The sequence below is a fragment of the Leucopleurus acutus genome (genome assembly GCF_964270905.1).
Source record: "Leucopleurus acutus genome assembly, chromosome: 12".
Classification (NCBI taxonomy): Eukaryota; Metazoa; Chordata; class Mammalia; order Artiodactyla; family Delphinidae; genus Leucopleurus; species Leucopleurus acutus.
In genome coordinates, this window is record NC_139154.1 from 18,012,203 (window position 1) to 18,038,159 (window position 25,957).

General features: G+C 36.9%; 1 protein-coding gene across 4 annotated transcripts in view; it reads right to left on the reverse strand.

The window, feature by feature from the left end:
- Positions 1 to 25,957, reverse strand: part of TMEM131 (transmembrane protein 131) — a 193,555-nt gene that overhangs the window by 125,542 nt on the left and 42,056 nt on the right. For all 4 annotated transcript variants that reach the window (XM_082851816.1, XM_082851815.1, XM_082851814.1 and 1 more), the window contains exons 2-3: positions 15,286 to 15,347; positions 4,011 to 4,051 (exon numbers count right to left, since the gene is read on the reverse strand). In XM_082851816.1, coding sequence (XP_082707942.1) covers positions 4,011 to 4,051; positions 15,286 to 15,347 — 103 coding nt within the window. The remainder of the gene's footprint in view (positions 1 to 4,010; positions 4,052 to 15,285; positions 15,348 to 25,957) is intronic.

Here is a 25,957-nt window from a genome sequence, read left to right on the forward strand (position 1 = left end):
GTCTATATTTATAAGAATTATACACTGAAGTTTTTAGGGGTAAAATAAAAGACCATCACATCTACAACTGATTCTCAAAAAATTCAGAAAAATAATTACATATACATATATACCTATATATAGAAAGATAGGGAAGAGAGAGAGAAGGAAAGAAGAGGTGGAGAAGGAGATTATGAATGACCAAGCAGATGTGGTAAAGTGTTAAATGGGGAATCAATCTAGGTCAAGATATACACGGGATATATATGGGAATTCTTTGTACTCTTTTTGCATCTATCCTCTAAAGTTATTTCAAAACAAATGATAAAATAATTAAATATAAATTGAAAAATATAGTACATTTCTTGTAGACAATATATGCTTAGATCTTTCCTTAATATAGTCTAACAACTGGTGTTGAAACCATTCACAGTTATTATAATATTTGATATGGTTGGGTTTAAGTCTACCATCAAAATTACTACAGTCTTCAAGATCTATGCAAAGTAGTACTGTTTTTTGCATATATGTCACTTCATGTGTGGCTAAAAGCTCCAGAGCTAGAAAATTAATCTAAGTATAAACCCAAATGGAATCTTAAAAAACAACTTAAGAACATTCCTTTTAACTTTTTCACAAAATTTATAACAGATATTAGACAAACCGCAATTGTGAGCAGACTTTATCTGCCATTAAGGTATTAGCAAGCTCTGGCTCTAACTGTAATGTTCTAGATGCTTATGGTTAACTGTAGGCAACCAAAATGGTTGTACTTAATAAAAAGCAAACTATACAGTCAATTAAAGAACCTCAACCACCTTAATTTGAAAAGTACTCCGTAGCCCAGTATTTTTGGCTTATATCCTAGAGATACCAGGAAACTTAAAGATCAGAAGACTCTGGTTCTTCTTGTGGACACTGTGTATACACATACACACACAGATGTACACATGTATCCTTCTTACCTAAGTGTATACACCAACATTTCCAGCTCTTATAACAACATAATATAATAACAACACTGCTCCCAATATCAAACCTTTGCACTAGCTGTTCCTCTGTCTGAAATGCTCTGCCCTAAGATTTTCACCAGGTAAGCTGAAACATCATTTCAGAGAGGCCTTCGTTATGGTCAAATCTAAAGAAGCAATGGAGTCTTGTCTATCCCAGACCTTTCTCTAACTGATACTTTGTTCATTTATTTGGTGGCTTATTGTCTATTTTCCCCATTAGCACACAGGTTTTACCAGGGCAGGAGTCTTGACTATCTGGCCCAGCCAGCACTGTGGTAGTTTTTAAATGTGTTCACAAATTCTCTGATCTGCCTCTCTTCAAGAGGTGGGGGCTTAATCCTGCTCTCCTTGGGGGTAACTTCCTATGAATAATATATGGTAGAATTGACTGTGTGACCCAATTACAAAAGACACTGTGGCTTCCTCCTTGTGCTCTCTCTTGGATCTCCTGCTCTAGGGTCTCCAGCTGCTGTGACACGGGAACATTCAAGCAGCCCTACGGAGAGTTCCACATGGCAAAGAACTAAGGTATCCTGCCAACAGCCAGTAAGGAACTGAGGCCTTCTGCTAATAGTATGTGAGTGAGCCATCTTGGAGAGGACCCACAGGGACCAGGCCTTCGGATGACTGCAGCTTCGGTTGATGTCTTGGCTGAAATCTCACGAGAGACCCTGAGCCACAACTACTTAGCAGAGCTGTTCCTAAATTTCTCACTCACGGAAGCAGAAAAATAATAAATGTCTGCTGTTTTAAGCTTCTAGGTTTGGAAGTAATTTATTACATAGCAATAGATAACAAACACAATGACTGAATCGCTAATTCTTAGAACAATGCCTGGTGTATGTAAAGATTCCAGTCAATATTTGCTGAATGACTGAACAAATAGATTAACCAACACCCACAACTTATGTAACATTTTAATGTTTGCAAACTACTGTTACCCACATAAGTCTCTCATTTGGCCCTTACAGCAACCTTATATAATGCATAACCTTATATCACATATAAGATACATCAGGCCGAGAAATGATCTTCCCCAGTCTGCAAATGAAAGTCATGCTCAGAGCAGTTAAATAGTTTTTCTCCAGGCTACACATCTGGTGAACACAGAACTCAGGTCTCTTTAATTCCTAATCTCCCACCATAGGGCTCCACAACCCTAGGAAAAGACATTCATAAAAGGTGGCCTCACGTCCCAAAATGTTAAATCATTACTGGTACTCATTATAACATTTTGGTGTTCAACTAAAATAAACACTGATGGAACACTATGTGCACATTATCCACCATTATATTATGTAGCTGGCATCTTTTTAAACAAAATATTATCATGTAATTGATAACTGTATTAAAACAAATTAGAAAGGGTGAACCAGAAGGTAGGAGAGAATCATAAAAAAGAGTATCTTGGAAAATTCTTTCATAGTTTTATTTCCCATGATCCTGAGGTCGTGAAAGCAGCAGCTCTTCTCTTTGCGGAATGTCCTGGAAGCCCTTGGGGCTGAAGCAGATAGTAACCTTTGTGGTGGAGACGGAGCAAATGGTAGCCAGAGACTAGCTTCACCACCATTAGCTACAGAATCATTTTGTAACTAAGCTTTTCATGATATAAATTTCCCTGGAGCAGGTTAAGTTTCACTTACAGAATGAGAGTTTTCACTCAGGAGATCATGTATGGTAATACAAGAAAGGATGGGGCTGAATCTCTTGCCTTACTAGAAGAGTCACAGGGCAGCAAATGGACTATACAACTGGGGAGTACAAGAAGTCAGAAACTGGCGCAGAAATGACTACAACAAGAGCTCAAAACCACAAAGCGTCCATCTCAGCAATCTCTAATGCTCAGCAGAAACGGGGGTACCCCCAAGGAGAAGCTGGTAGAGGCAGCCAGTAGTGGAGACCAGGAGCCACAGTCAGAGGCTAACTTCACCTCAGCTGTGCCTTAGGCCTTGTGGACTGTTTTGATGATGAAAGTGAGACACCATGTGAGGCACACCCATGTGTCTCAGGTACCTGATCCCCTACAACTAAGCCCTGAGGCTTCTATCATTGGATTATAATATACTCTTCAAGTGAGCCACCTTCTTTCAGAAAGCAGATTGCCTTTGTCATTTCATCAACACATATGCTTTATAACCTCATCAGAAGCTGTGTCTCTACTGTCCTTCAAGACGTCTCAAGGCAGGGAGTGTACCCACAGCCCCAGCACAGAGCAGACTGTGCAGACTCTCACCTCTCTTCCCTACCATGTAAGCTCCATCACGACTACTTTCCTTCATGTGCCTCCACTGGCTCCCCTACGCCTCTTTCAAAGCATTTCCCCTCTAATTCTTAACTAACTCTGTATTGCTCTTCTGGCTAAAGAGAGAAAACACAGCGAACACTGAAGGATTCCATACTTGATATAAGAATATCAAAGGGAACGCAACACGGGGCTGGTGATCAGAAGATAATGAATTCTACCTGAAACCCTGCCAGTCTAACCTTGTTAGCACATCCCTTGGTTCTAAGAATCTCAGAGTCCTCATGTGTCAAACAAGGGGGGTCAACAAGACAACCAGTTAGGGTCTCCTGTAATTAGAATCATCTCTCCTTATACGGTAACTTCCTCTGCCAGGGGCCTGCAGGTAGACCCTTGATGACAACTGAGGGCAGCACTGCTCAGCCCATAAAAAGCGGGGAGGACCACGGGAGAGGTCACTGGGAGCTATAAAGCCGAAACTCTTCCAAAGCAAGGGGAGTTTCAGCTACAAGTAAACCCCTTTGCATGTGATGCGGAAGGAATGCTACACAATGCACGACATGCAAATTCAGATTTAAACTTGGTCTTCCATACACAATACTTGAAATACATGATATAATGTGATTTACTATTTGTTTTCCCTCCTCACCAAAAAAAGTATGGGGAAAACGGAGAGCGGGAATCCCCCAGAAAGACCTAAAAGTATGTCAGTATCTTACTAAATACATAAAATTTTATATATTAAAAATATATATATATACCTATTACTGCCTTACCTTTTCTGTTGGTATGAACTGAGTCCAAGTGTTGTCTCAGTCTGTGAAGGAAGAAAACAATGGTGAAAACACAGAAACCAAATCTTTATACTACAGACATACAGAATATCCAACATATTTTATTACAGTTTCAACTTTGACCTTATACTTACTTTCAGGTTAAACCTGATCCCTAAATCATATGAAATGATTTGTCATACCATATAATTCAAATGAGAGAATAATTTGGATTAAATTTTAAACACACATGGAAGTAATGCAAAGTAATAGGATTGATTTTTAGAAGCTTGTCAAACCAATACATCCTATGAGAAGAGTCCTCTTTCCAATTACTGTGTGAGGCTACCCGTGTCTCTACTGTTCACTCCTTCCCAACTGTGTGCAGGTGCTGGTCTATTATGGTTCCTGCCACCATGGAGCTTGAGGTACGGAGCGGGGTAGGGGTAGGCGGAGTCAGTTATTTTAAAACTAAATAAATATGTGTTTATACATTGAATAAAAGGACTTTGGAAAAATTGGAAAGATGTTATGAAAGAGAATAAATAGGTGACATGCTTAAATATGTCATGAGGGAAGCCCTGTCTGAAGAGATAACATTTATACTGAAACCTAAAGGATAAAGAAGAGCTGTGTTTGGAGGTGGGATTTTGTGGTGGTGGAAGAAACAGCACGTGCAAAGGTCCTAGTACAGGAAAGAGCCTGGATGCTCAAGAAACAGATGGTCTATGTGGCTGGTCTATGTGGCTGGAGTTTAGAGAGAAGAGGGAGAGAAGCAGAAATGAGGTTGGAGGTGAGGCAGCGCCCTATCATGTTGTGCCCTGGTAAGAAGCCATGCTAAGAAGTCTGGACTGTGTTGTACTCTAAATGTAGTACAAGGGGACTGAAGTTGTAGGGGAGAAACAGAGACACAGACATGGTCTAGACGATTTAAGTGTTAAAGACATTATTTTGGCTGTAGTGAAGGATATGGATTAGAAGATCAGCAATCACACTTCTAGGTTTATACCCCAAAGAACTGAATGCAGAGAGCAGGGACTCAACAGTTATTTAGATATCCATGTTCATAGCAGCATTATTCACAATTGCAAAGCCTGGAAGCTACGCAAGCACCTACTGATGAATAAATGAAGAAACAAAATGTGGTGTATACATACAAAAAAATATTATTCAGCCTTGAAAAGGAAGGAAATTCTGACATATGCTACAACATGGATGAACCTTGAAAACTAAGTCTACACTTAGACTAAATGAAACAAGCCAGTCACAAAAGGACAAAAACTATATGATTACATGAGGTACTTAGAGTCGACAAATTCACAGAGACAGAGAGTAGAATGCTGGTTGCCAGGGGCTGCAGTAGGGGGAATGGGGAATTGTTGTTTAATGGGCACACAGTTTTGGTTTGGGATGAAAATAAAAGGTCTGGAGCTAGATGGTGGTGATGCAGAAACAAATGCGAATGTACTTAATGCCACTGAAATGTACACTTAAAAATGGTTAAAATTGTAATTTTATGTTATGCGTATTTTACTACAATAGAAAAAAAAGCTACAGCAATCAAGACAGTGTGGCACCAGTGTAAAGACAGACAACACAGATCAACAGAACTGGAGAAAACTCAGAAACGAACTCACGTTTATAGTCAACTTGATTTTCAACAAAGGCATCAATGTGATTCAGTAGAGAAACATGCATCTTTTCAACAGATGGTGCTGGAACAACTGAACAAAACTTGGGGGAAAATGAACCCTTACCCTTGTATCACACCAGGCACTCAAATTAATTTTAGATAAATCATAGTTCTAAGCATAAAAACTAAAATTATAAAGTTTCAACAAAAAAATAGATATTTGCAACATTCAAACAGACAAAGATTTCATGAACAGGACAAAAAAAACACTAGTCATAAAAGAAGAAACTGATGGATTGGACTTCATCAAACTTTTAAAAATACGCTCACCAAAAGACATTGCTATGAAAATGAAAAGGCAAACCACATACTGAGAGAAAATATTTGCAAATCACCTATTTGATGAAGGATTTGTATCTTGAACATATGAAGAACTTATGAATCTGAATAATAAGAAAACCACCCAATTTTAAAAAATGAGCAATTCTACAAATGTCAGTTAAGAACATGAGACGATGCTCAGCACCAGTTATCAAGGGAAAGCAAATTTAAACTCCAACAATACACTACAACCTACAATAATGTCCAAAATGGAAAAGACTGACCATACTGAGGGTTGGCAAGGATGTGCAGTAACTGGAACTTTCTTACACTGCTGGTGGGAATGTAAAACAGAATCACCATTTTAGAAGAAGCTTGGCAATTTCTTACAAGTTAAACTTAAAACACCCACCATATGACCACTCTGAGATATTTGCCCAAGGGACACAAAAGCATAAGTCCATACAAAGACTTATACATGAATGTTTATGGCAGCTTTATTTGTTACCGGAACCACCGAAATTTCCATCAACAGATGAAGTGACACATGAATTGTGGTATGGGATAGAACAGTAGAATATTACTCAGCAATAAAAAGAGAGTAAACTCAAAGACTAGGAACCTTTCTTTTTCTCTATGAAATATTTATTATTTTAGAAAAAATATTTTTAAAAGAACAGAAAATAACATTTGAATGGGGAAAAAGAAGTAAACTACTGATACATGCAACAACATTGATAACTCTTAAAATAATCACGCTGAGTCAAATTCCCAAAAAGTACGTTCTATACGATTCCATTTATATAAAATGATTTCAAGTATAAACTGATGGTGTCAGAAAGCAAATCAGCGTTGCCTAGAGATGGAGAGGAGGGTAGAGGGATTACCCAGGGTCACAAGTAAACTTTTGGGGGCCACGGATACATACATCTATTATCTTGATTGCAGTAATACTTTCACAGGTGTATAATATGTCGAACTTTTCAAATCATACACTTTAAACATGCAGTTTACTGTGTGTCACTTTTACTTCAATAAAAAGTACAACCTAAGAATTCTAGGACATGCCAAACTGTGGTCCCCATCTGGAGCTGACAGAAAGGAGACTCAGGAAGTGTAGCACCCATGTATACTTTCTGGAGGGGGAAAAAATATCTTCATGAAGACAATCTGGGCAAGATGATTACTCATGAAGAATTGCAAATGAGGAAGCTGTCTTGTGAAAGATAAGCAGTTACAGTAAAGGAACTGTGGAAATAAGGTTAGAAAAGCAGAAAGTAAATGTTGTTTTTGAAGTATAAGCCACAAAATAGAAAAGTCATTTAACTATAATAAGAATAAAAATCTCAGCACAACCCTAAATATTGAGAGAAAAGGAAAGATCACAATAGACACTACTTTGTTTCTGAAGTAGTTTGAGAAATGAAGGTTTAAACATATCTTAAATACGTATCTGAAACTTAAGCCCCGAAACTGAGAGAAAACAAAAAGGAAGGCATAAAAATTAGATGGAATAGATTAAACACATATATAGCATGATTATCTCATTTAGAGATAAACTCGTCTATTAGGAAAGACAAAAGGATCATGTTGAAAAAACAAAGCCCAACTATAGACTGCAAATCCCTAACACAAAAGGATTCAAAAATGTTGAAAGCCGAAGAATGAGCAAAAATAAACAAGGTAAACGCCTCCTCCCACCCCATCCCCCAGAAAAGAAGAGAAAAATCAAGCAAAAAAAGGGTTACATTAGTGACAATGAAAAGATCTGCTATTTACGTAAGTATTTTATAACTGAACAGCAGAAAGAAAGAAAAAGAAAGAAACTGGGGAAAAGAATACTGTGATTGAAATATAAGCAAAGAACAGGAGGCAAATCACTTAAAGAAAAATAAATGGCCAGTAATCATATGAAAAAAGATGGTCAGCTCACCAAACTATGAAGTAATCCCTAGAAGAGACTGAGATTTCCTATTTCACCATCTGATTAGTGGAAACCTTTGAACTTTATGCTCAGAGATAAGGGTCTGTCAGGAGTACTCGGGGCCCTAGAAAATGTCTGTGCCATGTATTTCTGTATCTTCTATCAAATATAAGACACACCTACAATATTTCAAAGTAAACTTCACTGAATCGCAGATACTTAAAGTTGGTAACGCTTGACATATTGCAAATGATCTTTTCACTGTGCATCTACAAAGATAAGCACAATTCCCACCCACAATTCAGACTCCATTCTTCTGTTGCATTTAAGGGCTCCAGTCTCAGCCTAGCTCACTGCTAGTCTCCACATTCCAGACCAGTCTGAGCACAGTCTCTCTCAGAGAGCACCCCAAAGGGATATAAAGGAGGAAAATGAACTATTCTTCCACTCAAATGGAAAAGACTCTGCAAAAATAAGTATGTGGTATATTCCCAAACAGTATTAAATTCTCTTATCATAAAAATAATATATGTTTATCCCTATAACCTAGTGGTTCCAATTGGGGGCAATTTTGTCCTCCGGGGCATTTGGCAATGTCTAGAGACATTTTTGATGGTTGCAACTGAAAGGGCTACTGGCATCTAGAGGGTAGAGGCCAGGGATGCTGCTAAACACCGTACAACACTTAAAACAGTCTTCTTTCCTCATCTGCCAGCAAGGAATTACCTGGTCCAAAATATAAATATTGCCAAGACTGAAAATCCTACTGTAAACTGAATTTTATAAAGACATATCAATAATTTAATTTTCATTTGTAATAACATCTCCTTACATTATAATTCAAAGTGCATTAACGGCCACAACTGTCTCTATCTCTAGTGGTCCTTGCAATTCTCAATACACTGGAGACACTCAAATTATATTTACCAGTCCAGGATCAAACAGTATATGTCAGAATTCAAATCTTGTGCTCTTATGTGTAATTATTACACACTTATTATGACATATCCTTTTTTCTTTTTTTTTTTTTGGCTTTGTGGCTTGCGGGATCTTAGTTCCCCAACCAGGGATTGAACCCATGCCCTCAGGAGTGAAAGTGCGGAGCCCTAACCACTGAACCGCCAGGGAATTCCTGACATACCCTTGGTAAGACTGTATATGCCTAAAACTGACTTCTTTTAGCTTACACAAGCTGAAGTTGGCCACTCATTTCCTTTTATGTATATTTTACATTATTTTCTTAGTGGTTACCCTGGAGATTATAATTTATATCTTAAATCTACAACAAACTTGTTTGAATTCCTACCAGCTCAGCTTCAATAGTATACTTAATTCCGTCATTTTGCTATTTGTTTTCTATATGCCTTATACTGTTTTATTCCCTCATTTCCTGTAGTCCTGTCATCTTTTGGTTTAGTTGATTTTTTTGGTAGTGAAATGTTTAAATTCATTTTGTGTATTTCCTATATTACTTTCTTTGTGGTTACCATGGGGATTAATCTAACATCCTAAAGTTATAACACCCTAATTTGAATTTTTATCAGATTTAACTCAATCACACTCAATGCGTACTTCTTTACAGCTCCATCCCTACTTCTTTTGGTTGTTAATGTCACAGAATTTCTTCTTTTTGTATCCAAAAACAAACTAAGAATTATTTTAACTACATTAATCTTTAAATTATATAGAAAACAAAATGTGGAGTTACAAACCAAAGTGACAATAATCCTTGCTTTTAGACTATTTTTTTAAAATGTATTAGTCTCAAATCTTGTAGAAAACAAAAAGTGGAGTTTCAAACCATTGTTACAATAATACTGACTTTTAAACTGCCCATGTATTTACTTTTACTGTGATCTTTATTTCTTCATATGGCTTTACCTTGTTGTCTAGTGTTCTCTCATTTTTACCTGCAGGACTCCCTTCAGCATTTCTTGCAAGGCAGGTCTAATGGTAATGAGCTTCCTCAGCTTTTGTTTATCTGGGAATGTCTTAATTTCTCCCTCACTTTTGAAGAACAGTTTTGCCAGTTATAGGATTCTTGGTTGATAGTTTTTTCCTTCTAATACTTTGAATATATGGGTCCACTGCCTTCTGGTCTCCAAAGTTTGTGATGAGAAATCTCTTAATAACTTATCGAGGATCCTTTTTATGTGATGAGTCCCGTTGCTCTTGTTGCTTTCAAGATTTTCTTTGCCTTTTTAAGGTCTGATTTAACATGTCCCAGTATGAGTCTCTGAGTTCATCTTACTTGGAGTTCATTGAGCTTCTTGGATGCTTATATTCATGTCTTTCATTAATTTGTGACATTTTCAGGCATTATTTCTTCAAGTATTCTCTCTGTCTCTTTCTCTTTTTATCTTTCAGGACTCCCACAATGCATATGTTGGTTCACTTGATGGTCTTAGGCTCTTCTGACTTTTCTTTAATCTTTCTGTTCCTCAGCATCAAGAATTTTTCACTTCAGTTACTGTATTTTCAGCTCAATTTTCTTTTTAATTTCTTTTTTGCCCAGCTTCACTGAGGTATAGTTGGAAAATAAAAATTGTTTATATTTAAGGTGTACAATGTGATGTTTTGATGTACATATACATTGTGAAATGATCACCTCATATACTCTTTTTTTTGGTGAGAGCAATTAACTACTATCTTAGCAAATTTCAAGTATATAATACAGTATTATACCTACAGTCATGTTGTACACTAAATCTCTAGAAGTTACTCATCTTGCAAAACTGAAATACTGTACAAAAACTGAAATGAAAAATTCATTAGAACGATTCAAAGGCAGATTTGAGCAGGCGAAAGAAAGAATCATCAAACTTGAAGACAAGACAGTGGAAATTCTCGAGTCTGAGGAACAAAAAGATGAAAGATTAAAGAAAAGTCAATACTCCTCTTATCAGCAAAATCTGACTGCTCTCAGTTTGTGCCCTTCTACGGGTACTTCTGCTTCTTTGATGGATTCTGAATTTCTCTTCAAAGTATTTTGGTACCAACATTTACTTTTATGTCAGTGTTTCTGTACAAGAATGAGAGCTAGGGCTGCCTACTCTGCCATCTTGATGATGTCACCTTCTTTTGGTTTTCTTTTTAGGTTTTCTATCTTTTTATTGGTATTTCCATTTTATTCATACATTGTTTTCTTGATTTTCTTCACATCTTCCTTTAGTTCTTTGAGCATCCTTAAGATGACTGTTTTAAAGCAGATCTACTTCAAATTTGTATAGTAGATCTGCCATCAGGTCTTTTTCAGAGATAGTTTCTGTTGATTAATTTTTTCATTTGAATGAGCCATACTTTGTTTCTTTTTGTACACTGTGATTTTTTTGTTTAAAACTGGATATTTGAATTTAATAATGGAGTAACTCTGGGTGTCAGATTCTCCTCCTTTTCCAGAGTTTGCTATCTGTTTGCTTCTGTTTATTGTTTTTGGTTTTATGATGTAGGCTATGTCTGTGCCAAAGATAACCCTGAGGTGTACACTTAAGGTCTTCTCAGGTGTTTTATGAACCTGGGCCTTTCCCTGAACATTCAAAGTGATTTTCTAATTTCCCCCATATATGCAGTGGCTTTTGAAGGTTGTCAGCCCTTTAAATCTTCTGGTTCACTTCAGGGTGAGGAACTTTTAACAATGGGGGAGTTGCAACAATAATGGCCGCCTGCCTCTCTGTCTAAACCTCTGTGATCAAAAGCAGCAATCAGGGCATGGATCCCCAATATCTGGAGGACAGAAGCCTTTTTTGCCCACAGGCTTCTGCAAGCTGTGTGCAAGCTGCTTGATGAACATGCACAGCTGCTTGCCGCAGGGCCGGGGGTGAGGGTGGGTAACTGCTTCTAGGCTAAGAGCTGAAATGGACCATATTTTACTTCAATTTACCTCAAGCCTTCCGCTTGAAGCTATAAGCATTCAAAAGACTCCAGAGTCCCAAAATAGTTATACTATTTTTGTTATTGGTGTGAAGTCAAAGTTTTATTTCTCCCATATAGATATTCACTTGTCCTAGCACCCTTTATTGACTGTTCCCCAATATTTTCTTTCCCCAATATTCTTCAGCGACACTTTATTCATAAATCAAGTATCCATATATGTGTGAGTCTGGCTAGACTCTGTTGCCTTTTCTGATCTATAGAAGTGGTATAATTCATACGGCTCAACATAAACATAGAAATGCAGTTGTTTTTTATGTATCAACTGTTATCCTGCAAACTTGCTAAATTGCTTACTGAATCTAGTAACTTATCTGCAGATGCTTTGGATGACCTCCATAAACTATCATAATCTGAGGTGCATAACATTTTTTTCTTCCTTTTCAATCCTTTTAGTTTTTAATTCTTTTTCTTGTCTTTATTTATTTTTAAAATTTATTTTTACAAGTTATTTATTTATTTATTTATGGCTGCGTTGGGTCTTCGTTGCTGTGTGCGGGCTCCCTCCAGCTGCGGTGAGCGGGGCCCACTCTTTGTTGCGATGCACGGGCTTCTCGTTGCGGTGGCTTCTCTCGTTGCAGAGCACAGGCTCCAGGTGCGCGAGTTTCAGTAGCTGTTCTTGTCTTACTTTATTGGCTACAACTAGCATGATGTTGAATATAAGTGGTATTTAGTGGGCATCTTTGATCCATTCTTCATCTCAGAGATAAAATTTTCAGCATTTCACTGTTAAGTATGTTGTTTACCATAGTTTTTTCCACATCCCTCCTCCTTAACAGATATCCTTTATTATATGTGTCAGCTGGGGTTCTCAGCAAGATCCTGAGGCAGAATCCTCAGTGTCTGCTCACCTTAAGAACTGACTCAGCTTCCTATGTTCTATATACCAAATCTTAGTAGCCTTGCCAAGCAGGAATTACAATGGTCAAAACACCAACTAAAGAAAACATGGGCTAAGAGGATTGCTACGATTTCTAATCATATCCTAACATTACTAGTGATAACGCATGGAACGCACTGGCAAGAAATGCACATGCATCATACTGTGGAAAGAGCTCTGGAACCAGGAAGCCGGGTACTTACTGGATGCTGGATTCTCACTCTAGCAACTGAATATTCTATGAGCCTCATTTTCCTTTTCTTTAAAAATAAAATAGGAAATCAAGTCCAAACTTTCTAGCAAATTTTTAATGTTTTTACAATTTTTACTGACTTATCATCAATTAATTTTTAGGACTTAAAAAATCACCATGAGCCAAGCCACATGACTGTAACATAAATTCCACAATCTGGGAACGAATGCTCTCAAGCAAAATTCTAATTTTAAATAATGTAAAACAAGGCTGTTGCTTTGACTCTCTCCCTGCTTTAGCTTTAATTTAATTTGGAGAAACCCAATATATATTCTGCCACAGAAATGCTACATGAACCTACTTCTCTTCTAATCACAAGAAACCAGGAGCTGTTTAAGAAATAGCTGAACTTATTGGCAAATTATCGCCAGAAAGAATGACATTATGTCAAAATCAAAACAGTTGTTCCTAGGCAACATTCTTCAACATTAAAATGAATGATTTTTATAAATTTCTATTCAGAGGGGTCTTATGTTGTTACTTGCAGATATATAATCCACTATATATAGCATCTCAACATTAGGCATTCTGCAGGAGGCTTAGTGAGGTTTCACTGTGCCTGAGGTAACCAGTGGTAATACCTGCCCTTAACACTCCAGTCTAAAATTACTTTAGCTATAGAACTCTGAGGCCTCCCCCAAGCACTGGTCCAAGCATTTCAGCAGATCCAAAGAGGATGAGCAAATGACATCCCAGCTGACGAGCTCTTCCACACCCAAGTCCTTTTAGACGTGAATTGACAGCCTCCCCCAGCAAAAACACATGTCAAGCTTCAGAGTTTTCAAAATGGATTATCAACTTGCAACCTAGATGTCTAGTTCCTGAAGGATATAATAAATCCTTTTTCAATCAGTACAGGATAACTACACTCAGAGAACTTTTTAGAAATTCAGTCCTGAGTTGCCTGCTCTCTAGATCCTGCAAATCACCAAAAGGGAGATGTTTAAAACAGTGATTTCTATAGGTTCTCCAAGTTCTCATCTTGCAACAGATTAAAGAACTAGAGCAAGAGACTAAGATCATTTTCTAGCAAGGTGGCTTTACAAAACTAGAGATCATTATATATCTTCAGTTGTTATTCACTTTTAAAATATAAAAAGCCATACGAAGACTTTCTGCAAGCACCATGCAGCCACTGCCTGCTGTGTTTCTCAACATCTCTTATATAAAAGTAGAATAATAAGTTTATTTAAAAATTTAGAAACAGGGAAAAAGTTTTCATCCGAAACATTTATTTGCTTCATTGTCAGAGAAAAAGAACCTTACAACCCATCACTTTTTTCCTTGCTTACTTTGTTTGGCTTAGTGTCTGAAATCTAAATTTATGCTAAAACACAAATCTTATTCCAAGTCCCGAGCAGAATTATTTCTCTATTGCCTTGATCTAACTTTAATTTTCACTTTCCTGCCTTTATTATAAGCTACAGGAGAACTACTTAAGTCATGTATTTAGTTATAAGTAAGTAAACAAATACATCATAGGCAGCATCATGTAACAAAGAGACTAACAATCACACCTGGAGTGAGAAGACCAGAATTCTAATACCCATGCCATTACTGCAAAGTCATGGGATCGTGGGCAACTTTCTTAATCTAAACCTTGGTTTCCCCTGAATATAACATGAATAAAAAAATTATCAGCCATGCTATCAAATAACATGGTATTTAAAAACACTTGTTATTACAAAGGTGGTGAGTACTGTAAGACAAGCATAGAATATGAAAAAAGTTTGGAAGGAGAAAATCAGCCACAAAAATCAGGGTTGGTTAAGATGGCTTTTACTGTCTCTTTCAGCTCTGAAATTCTAGAACTGCTTTTTAGCTAAGAAGACTAAAATAGGCTTCATGGTGATACGTGAGCTATGTCTGAAAGGCAGAATAGGATTTTTATCAGATTACACTTTCTAATTTTATGTATAATATATATAAAGACACGGCTTAGAATGGCTAGTGGAAGGATGATATAGATGTAAATCTGCAGAACTTATATCCTCTGGAGAAGTTCTCTTCCAGATAAATATTTTTCGGTCCAACATCCAAATTCAGCGTTTCACTCACTGGCTCCATACTAATAGAGCTTACCACCAAATCCCACTGCTCCTGATCTAACTCTCCCCACCTAACCTCTCAACATCCCCCAGAAATATTTTATTTAAAAGGTAATCCATACAGCTATGGAGGTTTTTATTATTACCAATGACTCTACTGCCCTGTCTGCATATGAAGCTCATAAAATATATTCCATATGAACCAGTTACGTTTTAAAAGAAAAATAATAATCAGATGTTATTCAAGGCTTGACACTGAGATAATTCTTCAAGCTTAAAATAAAATTACCTGTAGAAGTCCTCCATCATCAAAACGCAGTACTTCTATTATGCTCTCCGACTGAATAAATGCTGTGAAGGAAGCAAAACATATTATCACTTAACGGGAACATAAATTTCATTTAAATAAAATCTTTTAAAGTTAATTACTACAACTTAATATTTTGAAAATATACTGCTTGATGGTGATGGTTGAAGAGAAAAATCTGACTAGTTCTTCAGGATTTTAGTAACTATGAAACCAAAACAATACAACCCAATTAGAAAGTATTTTTAACAACCTACAGGCTATGTAAGCCACTCACAAAATATTTACTCCTGCTATACTGCCAGAAAGCACAAAACAGTAAAATTCAACTAGATGCAGCTGATTATTTTCACTGAGAGATTAACTGAAAATAACATAAACACATAGGAAACATCACTAGAGGATTTTATTTCCCCCCAAAATGGTAAGTTGAAGTTCTATATCATTTGCTCCTTTGTAGTGATGACAGGACCTGGGATCAATGGTCAAAACTGACTTGGTGGGGGAGTGGGCAAGGAGAATGGCAAAAGATTATTCCATTCCAAGAAACTGAGTACAACGCAAAGACAGGGTATTTAGAAAGCTAACGTACGTTTACCATACAATCCAGCAATTGCGCTCCTAAATATTTACCCAACTGATTTGGAAATTTATGTCCACACAAAAATCTACAAGCAGTTCCTTATAGCAGCTTTTTTTTCCTAATCATCAAAAACTGGACACAATCAAGATGTCCTTCAATAGCTGAATAAAGAGACAAATGTAGATTAACCATACAGTGGAATATTAGTGATAAAAAGTAAAAGAAAGGGCTACATGCTCTATGATTTCAAGTATATGCCATTCTGGAAAAGGCAATACTGTAGAGATGGTAAAAAGATCAGTGGTTGCTAGGGGTTTGGAGAAAGAAAGGAAGGGTGGAATAAGCAAAGCATAGGGAATTTTTCAAAGCAGTGAAACTCTTCTGTATGATACTGTAATGGTAGATGCAATTAACCCTATACATTTGTCAAAAACAGAACTTCACAGCACAAACCGTGAACCTACTGTATGCAATTAAAAAAAATCATTTAGGAGATCAGGAATCCCAAGATAGACTACAGAATATGACAAAACAATTTAAATACATAGCAAAGGTATGAAACCATCTCCCTGAAGTAGGGTGGAGTGGGGAAAGGTGCTGACCTAAGTAATTTGGAAATGAGTGGAATCTGTAAGACTAAAGGCAACAGAAACTGTACATAAGCACTATCTCTAGTTAATAAAGTTATTTTCCACAGGGGTTTGGGTTAACCATCCTGACGCTGCTATACATGTACGCTGGAATTGAACAATTAAATATATGCATGGTGGATGGTGAGAGATTTCTCACTGTCGGAATAAGAGTTTACACAAAAGCAAGGGAAGGAGGCTAGAACAATCTATGTGGTAATGGATTAGAGTTGGCAACATCAGTACAAATTCATGTTGAGCTTAATACAGGTACAGATGGCTGCATATAGAAATATTTACAGATGTGCATATACACAGGTTAGTATACACACATGTATTACAACCCAGTAGCAAAAAGCACATCTAGCACCTAGATCTTGGGTTCTACTACCATTCCCCAATAAAAGGAACTGGGGCTTCTTGGAGAAATGGCTGAATCTAGGACTGGGGCAGGAAATACACAAGATGAAATGGGAGCAACTTGTGCCAGAAAGTGCTTAAAAAAAAAAAAAGTCTTACATTGATGGGAATGTGTCAAACAGATGTAAGAGTTAACAGTAAGTGTTCCCAAATGGCCAAAGCTGGAACAACTTGAGCAATAAAATAAGTCAAGCAGTACTGGATTAAAACCCAAAGTATAAAGTAAATATCTGTGAGTCCATACTGGTATAAAGAAATGAATGAATAAATGAACAATGGGGGAGAAGAGACAAAACTTTCAGGCAGAAGAATTCTGAACAATTTATACAGAAACTCTTCTACTTAGAAGGTGGAACATTATAACTCCCCATTCCTTAAGCATGGGATGCATATAGTGACTCCTAAAGAAAACAGTATGGAAAAGAGGAAAAAAGGAGTAACTTTACAATGGAGAAACCTGACAAACGGTACCTCAGTCAGATGATCAAGGTCGATATCCACAGGGAAAAGTCATGTGGACAGTACCCTTGATATGTCATAACAAAAATGGCATTTTATCTCTGTGGTCTTCCTCCCCAAATCACATAACTCCAGACTCATCATGAGAAAAACATCAGACAAATCCCAGCTGAGGGACGTTATACAAGACACCTGACCAGTACACTCCTGAAAACTGTCAAGGTCATCAAGAACCAGAAAAGTTTGAGAAACTGTCACAGACCAGAGGCGCCTAAGGAGACATGACTACTAAATGTAATATGCTATTTTGGATGGGATTCTAAAAAAGAAAAGGGAAATCAGGTAAAAACTAAGGAAACCTGAATAAAATATGAACTGTACTTAATAATAATATACTAATACTGGTTCATTAATTGCAAAAAAAAGTACCATATTAAGTGAGATGTTAATAATTGGGCAAACTGGGAGGGGGGTATAATGGCAACTCTGTACTATATTTAGAATTTTTATATAAATCTGAAACTGTTCTAAAATGAAAAGCTTATTTTTTAAAACCCATGAAACAACGGTGCTTCACTTGGCTTAACATGACCCTCACTGGCTCCTTCTTGTTGGTCTTTGGGTAGAGTCCATGAAGAAGCCTACTGTCTAAGCCCATGTACCTGGCTTTTTCAGTATGACCAAAGCTGAAAGTCACGCAGCAGATGAGATGCCAGCGAACTAGATCACTTCACCTACTAGGATGGTGTCTTTCCTGCCTGCTGAGCATCGATTTCCTCTTATTCTCTTAATCACACCCTGACTTTATTTTGGGAAAGCCCTGTCCTCCAGTTCTTGTGTTTCTCTTCAACCACAGCTCCAACTTGCTCTACCCTGCTCATTCCCCACAAGTTCTTCGTATATACAGAACATTCAGTAACACTGAGTGCGTGAATGAAATACCACCTTTCTGCTCAGGTATAAGTACTGGTATTTGCACACACTGATACAAACGAACTCTTTCTGGTTACCTCTAGTCTTAGCTTGTAGCTGCATTTCAAAAGTGAGATCAGAGCTAATGGCTCCAACGGAATTACTGACATAGAGTACCTGTGGAGTACACAAAAATGTCTCCAAATAAAGTGATAAACCATTAAGAAAAAAGGACTGTGAATGTAAAAGGCTCTGCCCAGCTCACCCATCCCACTTCTCATCCCCTCCCCCACCCTTTTAACATAAAGTGAAATTTTAGATGATCCAGAAAACCTTTTTGTGATACTCCTGTTGAATACAGATTTACTGATGTAAGAACACAATGAACAAGAATTAACTGAATAGTCAGATGCTCACAATGTACAAAAAGTCTAGCTCCCAGTTAGATGCTTTCCATCTAGTTAGCAGAGAAAACAGACCCAAAAATGTAACAGAAATGTGCTATATTTGGTGCCTGCTAATAGATTTACGACATAATGACCATCACATAAGTTCCCATCATCAAGCTAGACCAGACCTTTATCTAACTGATGAGAACTTTACTAAAGAAAGAAAAGCAGTAATATAATTTGGGTGTATTGTATTTTTAATTAGGAGCTTTTAAAAAAAACAAAAACATGAATTACCTTAGTTGAAAAAAATTAAGAGCGGCAGCTATTTTATAAAGTTCTGAAAGGGAAATATTGTGTTATACATCAACAGCTTTCCTTAAAATATGTAGAAATGAATAGGATTCAACTCTGGCATAAAACAAATTAGGGTATTTTGCTTTAAATGATCAATCATAGTAACTTCAAATTATATGCCTAGAAAAACAGAATATGTACTTAATCATTTAATGTGTTAACAGTTATTAAGCTATACATTACAAAAAGTAACCAAAGCAAGTCAAGTTCACACATCTCCATATCTCTAGATTTGAAACCACAACTGACAGCTACTTCCTCTTCCAAGAATTTTTGTCCCTTATTTTACACTCTAAAGGAATCCCAAACTGTCTCAATGTTCCCCAGTTAAAGCAGCAATCTGATGTATCAGAAACGAGAATACCATCTAATAATTATCAATTACTGTGTTATTAAACTTCAAACTAATCCTATGACTAGACTTTATGGATTCTGTTTGAAGATAAGCAGGCACAGGGAGGTTAGGCTCGAAGTCACTCAGCAAGAAAGTGGCTAGAGAGGGGCCATAAATTTCAGCAATGGGACCCCAGAACCTATGCTTCTAAACCCATCACTATTTACTTTCAAAGTAACGTGACACTAATGCTCACAACCAACAGTACCTTCAAGCAACCTAATTTTAAAAATCAGCCATGTATTTCCAATAACAAGGGAGGAAAGGAGGACATATAAACACAAGAGGTTTTAGTTCTGGCTTTTATGATTCTATTGGCATTTACTCTGTGAAGCTGGGCTCGGTAAGATCTACTTTAAGCACCTCATATTCACCCACATCACCATGATGTCTGAGAGTAACAAAGACATTTATTTTCAGCGGAAAAATCTCAGTGTGTCAGTTATTTATCACTTACTTTCAAAACAGAAGATCAGAAATTGAGTTTACTTCCCTATCTCACTTAAATGACATTTAAATATCATTTAAAAGAATGACATTTATAAGACAAAAATATCTTCACTTTAAGGGCAAATCTTTCTCTACTATAATTAGGGTTTTTTTTTTTTCTTTTAGGTAGAGATTCTTTTTTCTGAACACTGCAAATGATGACTAGATACAATGCTTGTTTTCAGACATCTTTTATAATAATTCATGAAAACAATGAATGTTGTAAATAGTAGGAATACATGTCATTTGGGCGTGTGTATGGGGGCGCGGGGGTGTGTACCAGGCATCAGGATCCTAGGCTGTCACCATCAAGTCTTTACTTTCTGGCCTTCACAGTCTCCTCACATGAGGGGAGGAGGCTGGACTAGTGAAATCCATGATTTTTTTAAAATCCAAGAGGAGAAGAAAGGGGCACACAGGCAGGACTTGAAAGGACTCCCAAATCCTGTGTCAAAGAGCCACCCTGCCTGGAACGCTCTTCTCATGGTTGTTGCCCTTCAAGTCTCAGCCTCAACAGTACCCTCAGAGGGGACCCCCAGTGACTGCTCCAAGCCACTCCCTGTCCCCTCTAACCATGCTCTATTTTAACTCTTATCACAACCTGTAAATAGTTTCTGGTTTGCCTGTCATCTAGCACAGAGTCTGGAAAATGGAAGAAAAGAAATATTGGTTAAAATAACGGCATTACTGGGCTTCCCTGGTGGCGCAGTGGTTGAGAGTCCGCCTGCCAATGCAGGGGACATGGGTTTGTGCCCCGGTCCGGGAAGATCCCACATGCCGCGGAGCGGCTGCGCCTGTGAGCCATGGCCGCTGAGCCTGCGCGTCCGGAGCCTGTGCTCCGCAATGGGAGAGGCCACAGCAGTGAGAGGCCCGCGTACCGAAAAAAAAAAAAAATGGCATTACTATCTCAGAATTAATTATTGTTAATGATATTAATGTCTCTTTTATATTTACACTTGCTCAGGATCTTATTTCAACAAAAGGCTCAGTAACAAATATTTTTAAACATTCTGGACTAGGTTTGTATGGGTCCCTTCTATCCATAAAGATACTTTATGACTGGACCCTTGTTTCTTTCATTGATTTTCTTATCTGAAAGAAGTAATATATACCTACTTTGTTATCTTCTTCCCACATTAAAAGTGCAAAGGAATTTATAAGTCAAATTCCAATTTTATCAACACCACTCAGTATTACCAACTTCCTAAAGAAAGGCTGTGTCCATGTTGCTTACTAAAACTCAAAATATAGTTTTACGCGACTCCGATGTGTTGGACATACACCACACATCTAAAATGGTGAGTCACAAATGTTTTTCAAAATTAATGTTATAGCTTATGATAAAATACCACAATTTTTATTTTATCCTAAAGTGCTTAATTTATATAAAAAGATCAGCAAACTTATTACAAAATGAATGGCTGAGAACCACCAATTACTCTAAACAAGCAAGAGAAAATCACTAAAACACTGAAGCTCACCCTACTGTGCTCCTTCATCCCTAGCACAAGCCAAGGTCCGTGGGAGCACCAGAGGCACCACACAAAACTAGCAGACCAAGGACTTCCCTGAAGGGCCAGTGGTTAAGTATCTGCACTTCCACTGCAGGGGGTGCGGGTTCAATCCCTGGTCCTGGTCGGGGAACTAAGATCCCGCATGCCACGCAATGTGGCCAAAACAAACAAACAAAACAAACAAACAAAACAAGCAGACCAAAACACCACCACCAGGGCTCTGAAAATTAGGCTGGTTACTGGAACCATAGCCCACAACAGGATCTGTACGATAAACTGTCTATCAACAGATGAATGGAGCCATAAAATGTGGTGTATAAATACAGCAGAATATTATTCAGCCATAAAAAGGAATGAAGTTCTGACACATGCTACAACATGCATGGACCTTGAAAACACTATGTTGAGTGAAATAAGTCAGACATCAAAGGGCTAATATTGTGATTCCACTTACATGAAATGTCTAGAATAGGCAAATTCAGTGAGTCAGAAAGTAGGTTAGAGGTTACAAGGCACTAGAGCGAGGGGGAGTCAGACTTACTGCTTAATGATTACTGAGACTCTGGGGGTGAAGAAAAAGTTTTGGAAATAGATGATGATGGTGGCACATCACTGTGAATGTAATTAATGCTACTCAATTGTACACTTTAAAACAGTTATAATGGTACATTTTATGCTACATATATATACTACTAAATTTTTTTTCTAAAAAAAATCAGACTAAAAAACTACAGAATATATCTCATTAACTTAGACCCAAAAAAATGTGCAAAAAATTTTAATATATTGAATCCAGCAATGTATAAAAAATTACACACCATGACCAAGTGGGATTTTTTCAAGTTGTGCAAGACTGGTTCAAAATTTAAATATCAATCAATATAATTCACCACTATCAACAGGCTGAAGAAGAGAAATTACTTGGTCATATAAACTGAATCAGAAAAAGTATTTAACAAAAGCCAACACCCAGTCATGATAACAACTCTCACAAAATAGGAGAAAAGGAAACTAAACCCAAAACAAGTAGAAAAATGGAAATAATATGTTAGAGTGGACACCAATAAAATTGAGAACAATAACAAAAAACAGAGAAATCAGTGAAACAAAAACTTGGTTCTTTGAAAAGATTAACAAAAATGACAAATCTTTAGTTAGGCTGACCAAGAAAAAACCCATAAATGAAACAGGGAACATTACTATTGACTTAGAAATAAAAAGGACCTACCAAGCTTATAGAAATAAAGGGATTATAAGAGAATAACTAGGAACAATTGTACACCAACAAATTGGATGAATGGACAAATACCTAGAAAAATACAAATAACTGAAATTAACTCAAGAATAAATCTGAATGGACCTATAACAAGAGATTGAAATAGTAATCAAAAATCTTCCTACAAAGAAAAGCCTAGGGACACATGGTTTCACTGGTGAATTCTACCAAATGTTTAAAGAAGAATCAACACCAATGCTTCACAAACTTTTCCAAAATAAAACAGAGGAGAAAACACTTCCCAACTTATTCTATGAAGGCTTATTCTATGATATCAGGATCAGATAAAGTTATCACAAGAAAGGAACCTACAGCTCAATATCCCTTATGCATATGGATATCAAATCCTCAACAAAATAAAAAATACACATCCAGCAACATAAAAAGAGGGTTATACACTGTGATCAAGTGTAAGACCAATATACTTTTTACACTACAAAGCTTCAATGAAACAAACGAAAGATCTAAAGAAATGGAAAGACATAGGTTGGAATACTTAACAATGTAAAGATTGTAATACTCCCCCAATTGATCTTAGATTCAATGCAATCATAATCAAAATCCCACCTTGTTTTTTTTCCAAATTGATCTTAAAACACTTAAGAAAATGTGAGAAACCCATAATAGCCAAAACAATCTTGAAAAAGAAGAACACAGTAGGGGACTCACACTTCCTGATTTCAAAATTTATTACAAAGCTACACTAATCAAGACAGCGTGGTACTAGGAATAAAGATAAATGTGTAGATCAATAGGACAGAATTGAGAATCCAGAAAGAAACCCTCATATTTATGATCAATTCTTTTACGGAAGAAAGAAGAAAGGATAGTCTTTTCAACAAGTAGTGTTGGGCAACTGGATATATGCATGCAAAAGAATGAAGCTGGACCCTATCTCACACTGTATGTAAAAATTAACTCAAAAATGGAGAAAAGACCTTGGTGTAAAAGCTAAAGCTATAAAACTCTTAGAAGATAACATGGGTAAATCTTTACAACCTTGGATTAGGCAATGTTTCTAAGCTAGGAGAGCTAAGCAAGCAAAGAAAAACACATAAATTGGACTTCATCAGAATTAAAATTCCTGTGCTTCAAAGGGCACTATCAAGAAAGTGAAAAGATGACCTAGGGAATAGAAGATTCTTGCAAATTATTTATCTGTTAAGGGTTAGGTACACAGAATATATAGAACTCATCCCCCCAAAAGACAAATATTCCAATTTAAAAAATGGACAAGGGATCTGAATAAACATTTCTCTAAAAGAAGAGAATACAAATAACCAATAAACACATGAAAGGATGCTCAAAATTAGTCCTCAGGGAAATACAAATTGAAACCAAAACAAGATACCACTTCACACATACTAGGATGGCAATAATCAAAATGACAGATAATAATGAGTACTGGTGAGGATGTGGAGAAACTGGAAAGCCATAAGTTGCTGGTGGGAGTAAAAAATGGAGTAGCCATGGGGCTTCCCTGGTGGCGCAGTGGTTGGGAGTCCGCCTGCCGAACACGGGTTCGTGCCCCGGTCCGGGAGGATCCCACGTGCCGTGGAGCGGCTGGGCCCGTGAGCCATGGCCGCTGAGCCTGCGCGTCCGGAGACTGTGCTCCGCAACGGGAGAGGCCACAGCAGTGAAAGGCCGGCGTACCCCCCCCCCCCAAAAAAAAAATGGAGTAGCCACTTCGGAAAACAGTTTGGCAGTTATTCAAAAAGGTAAATATAGAGTTACCATAGACATAGCAATTCTACTCATATATATAAACAAGAGAACCGAAAACCTGAGGACAAAAACTTCTACATAAATGTCATGGCAGCTCTATTCATAACAGCCAAAAAGCAGAAACAACCCAAGTGTCCACTGACTGATGAATGATAAACAAAATGTGATGAATCCATATGATGGAATATTTCTCAGCCACAAATAAAGAATGAATTACTGATACATGCTACAACACGGATGAAACTTGAAAACATAATGCTAAGTGAACTAAGCCAGATACTGAAGACTCATATTTTATGATTCTATTTATATGAAATGTCGAGATTGGAAAGTCCACAGAAATAAAGTAGATTAACAGTTGCTAGGGGCTGGGAGGAAATGGGATGTGACTCTAATGTGTATGAGGTTTCTTTTGGGGGTGTTGAAAATATTTTGAAATTAGATTGTGAACATACTAAAATGTGAACATACTAAAAGAACCACTCAACTGCACACTTTAAAAGGGTGAATTTGTGATATGGGAATTATATCTCAGTATTTTAAAATTCAACAACAAAAAGATATTGCATGATTTTGTGTTCTAGTCCCTAAATTTCTTCTTAAAAGGTTGCCTGTATGGCATGTTAAATACTGTGGAGCCGTGGGACAAAATGTGATACCTACTCCAGAAGAGCTTTAAGCTTCACAGTTCTTTCATGTATAGAAATTCACTCTTCAGTGTGCACATGTGTGTGGGAGGAGAGAATACAGAGCAGTTGCTAAAGCGAATGGGGTAAACTGTCAACAGTAGGTGAAGCTGGGTGAAGGTATGTGTTTTTTATTTTGTTTTGATTCTTAGAAATTTCCTGAAAGTTTGAAAATGTTCCAAATAAAAAGTTTACAAAAAATAAAATCATTTACACAAGACTTACAACAATTTGAATGTTTAAACACACTCAATCTTTAAAAAGACCACATACTGAGCTATAGTAAATCTCCATACCTAATTATGCCAAGTTGCAAATACTGTTTGTAGAGGTGTTTAGTATCTCAACTGCTGTCACAGATTAACTGTGACAAAAATGATAAACTGCTGAAGTGTCTATGACTACAGTGGTATTATAGCCATCTTAAAACTGTCAGTTAAAATGATATGTCAATTCAATTATTGTGCAGGGATTTTACCTTGTATGTCCAATATGCAATCATATATTATGAGATGTATGGTGTACATATGTAATATCTGCACTGCATATATGTATACAATACGTAACATCATATTCTAAATATTAGGTAAGAATCGTCCGTTATCTTATTAATGTAGTTTTTATCCCACATGCTCAAAGAAGTGACCAATATAAGCAATTAGAAAATGAACAGCAAATTAAACCTAAAATAAAAGAAATGTAAATTGACAAAAGAGCAGAAAATAGGGAAAACTCAAGAAATCAAAAGCTTTTTGTTTGAAGATGAATAAAGTTGATGAATTTCTAGCCAGACCTGTCAGTAAAATGAAGTCACATATTAG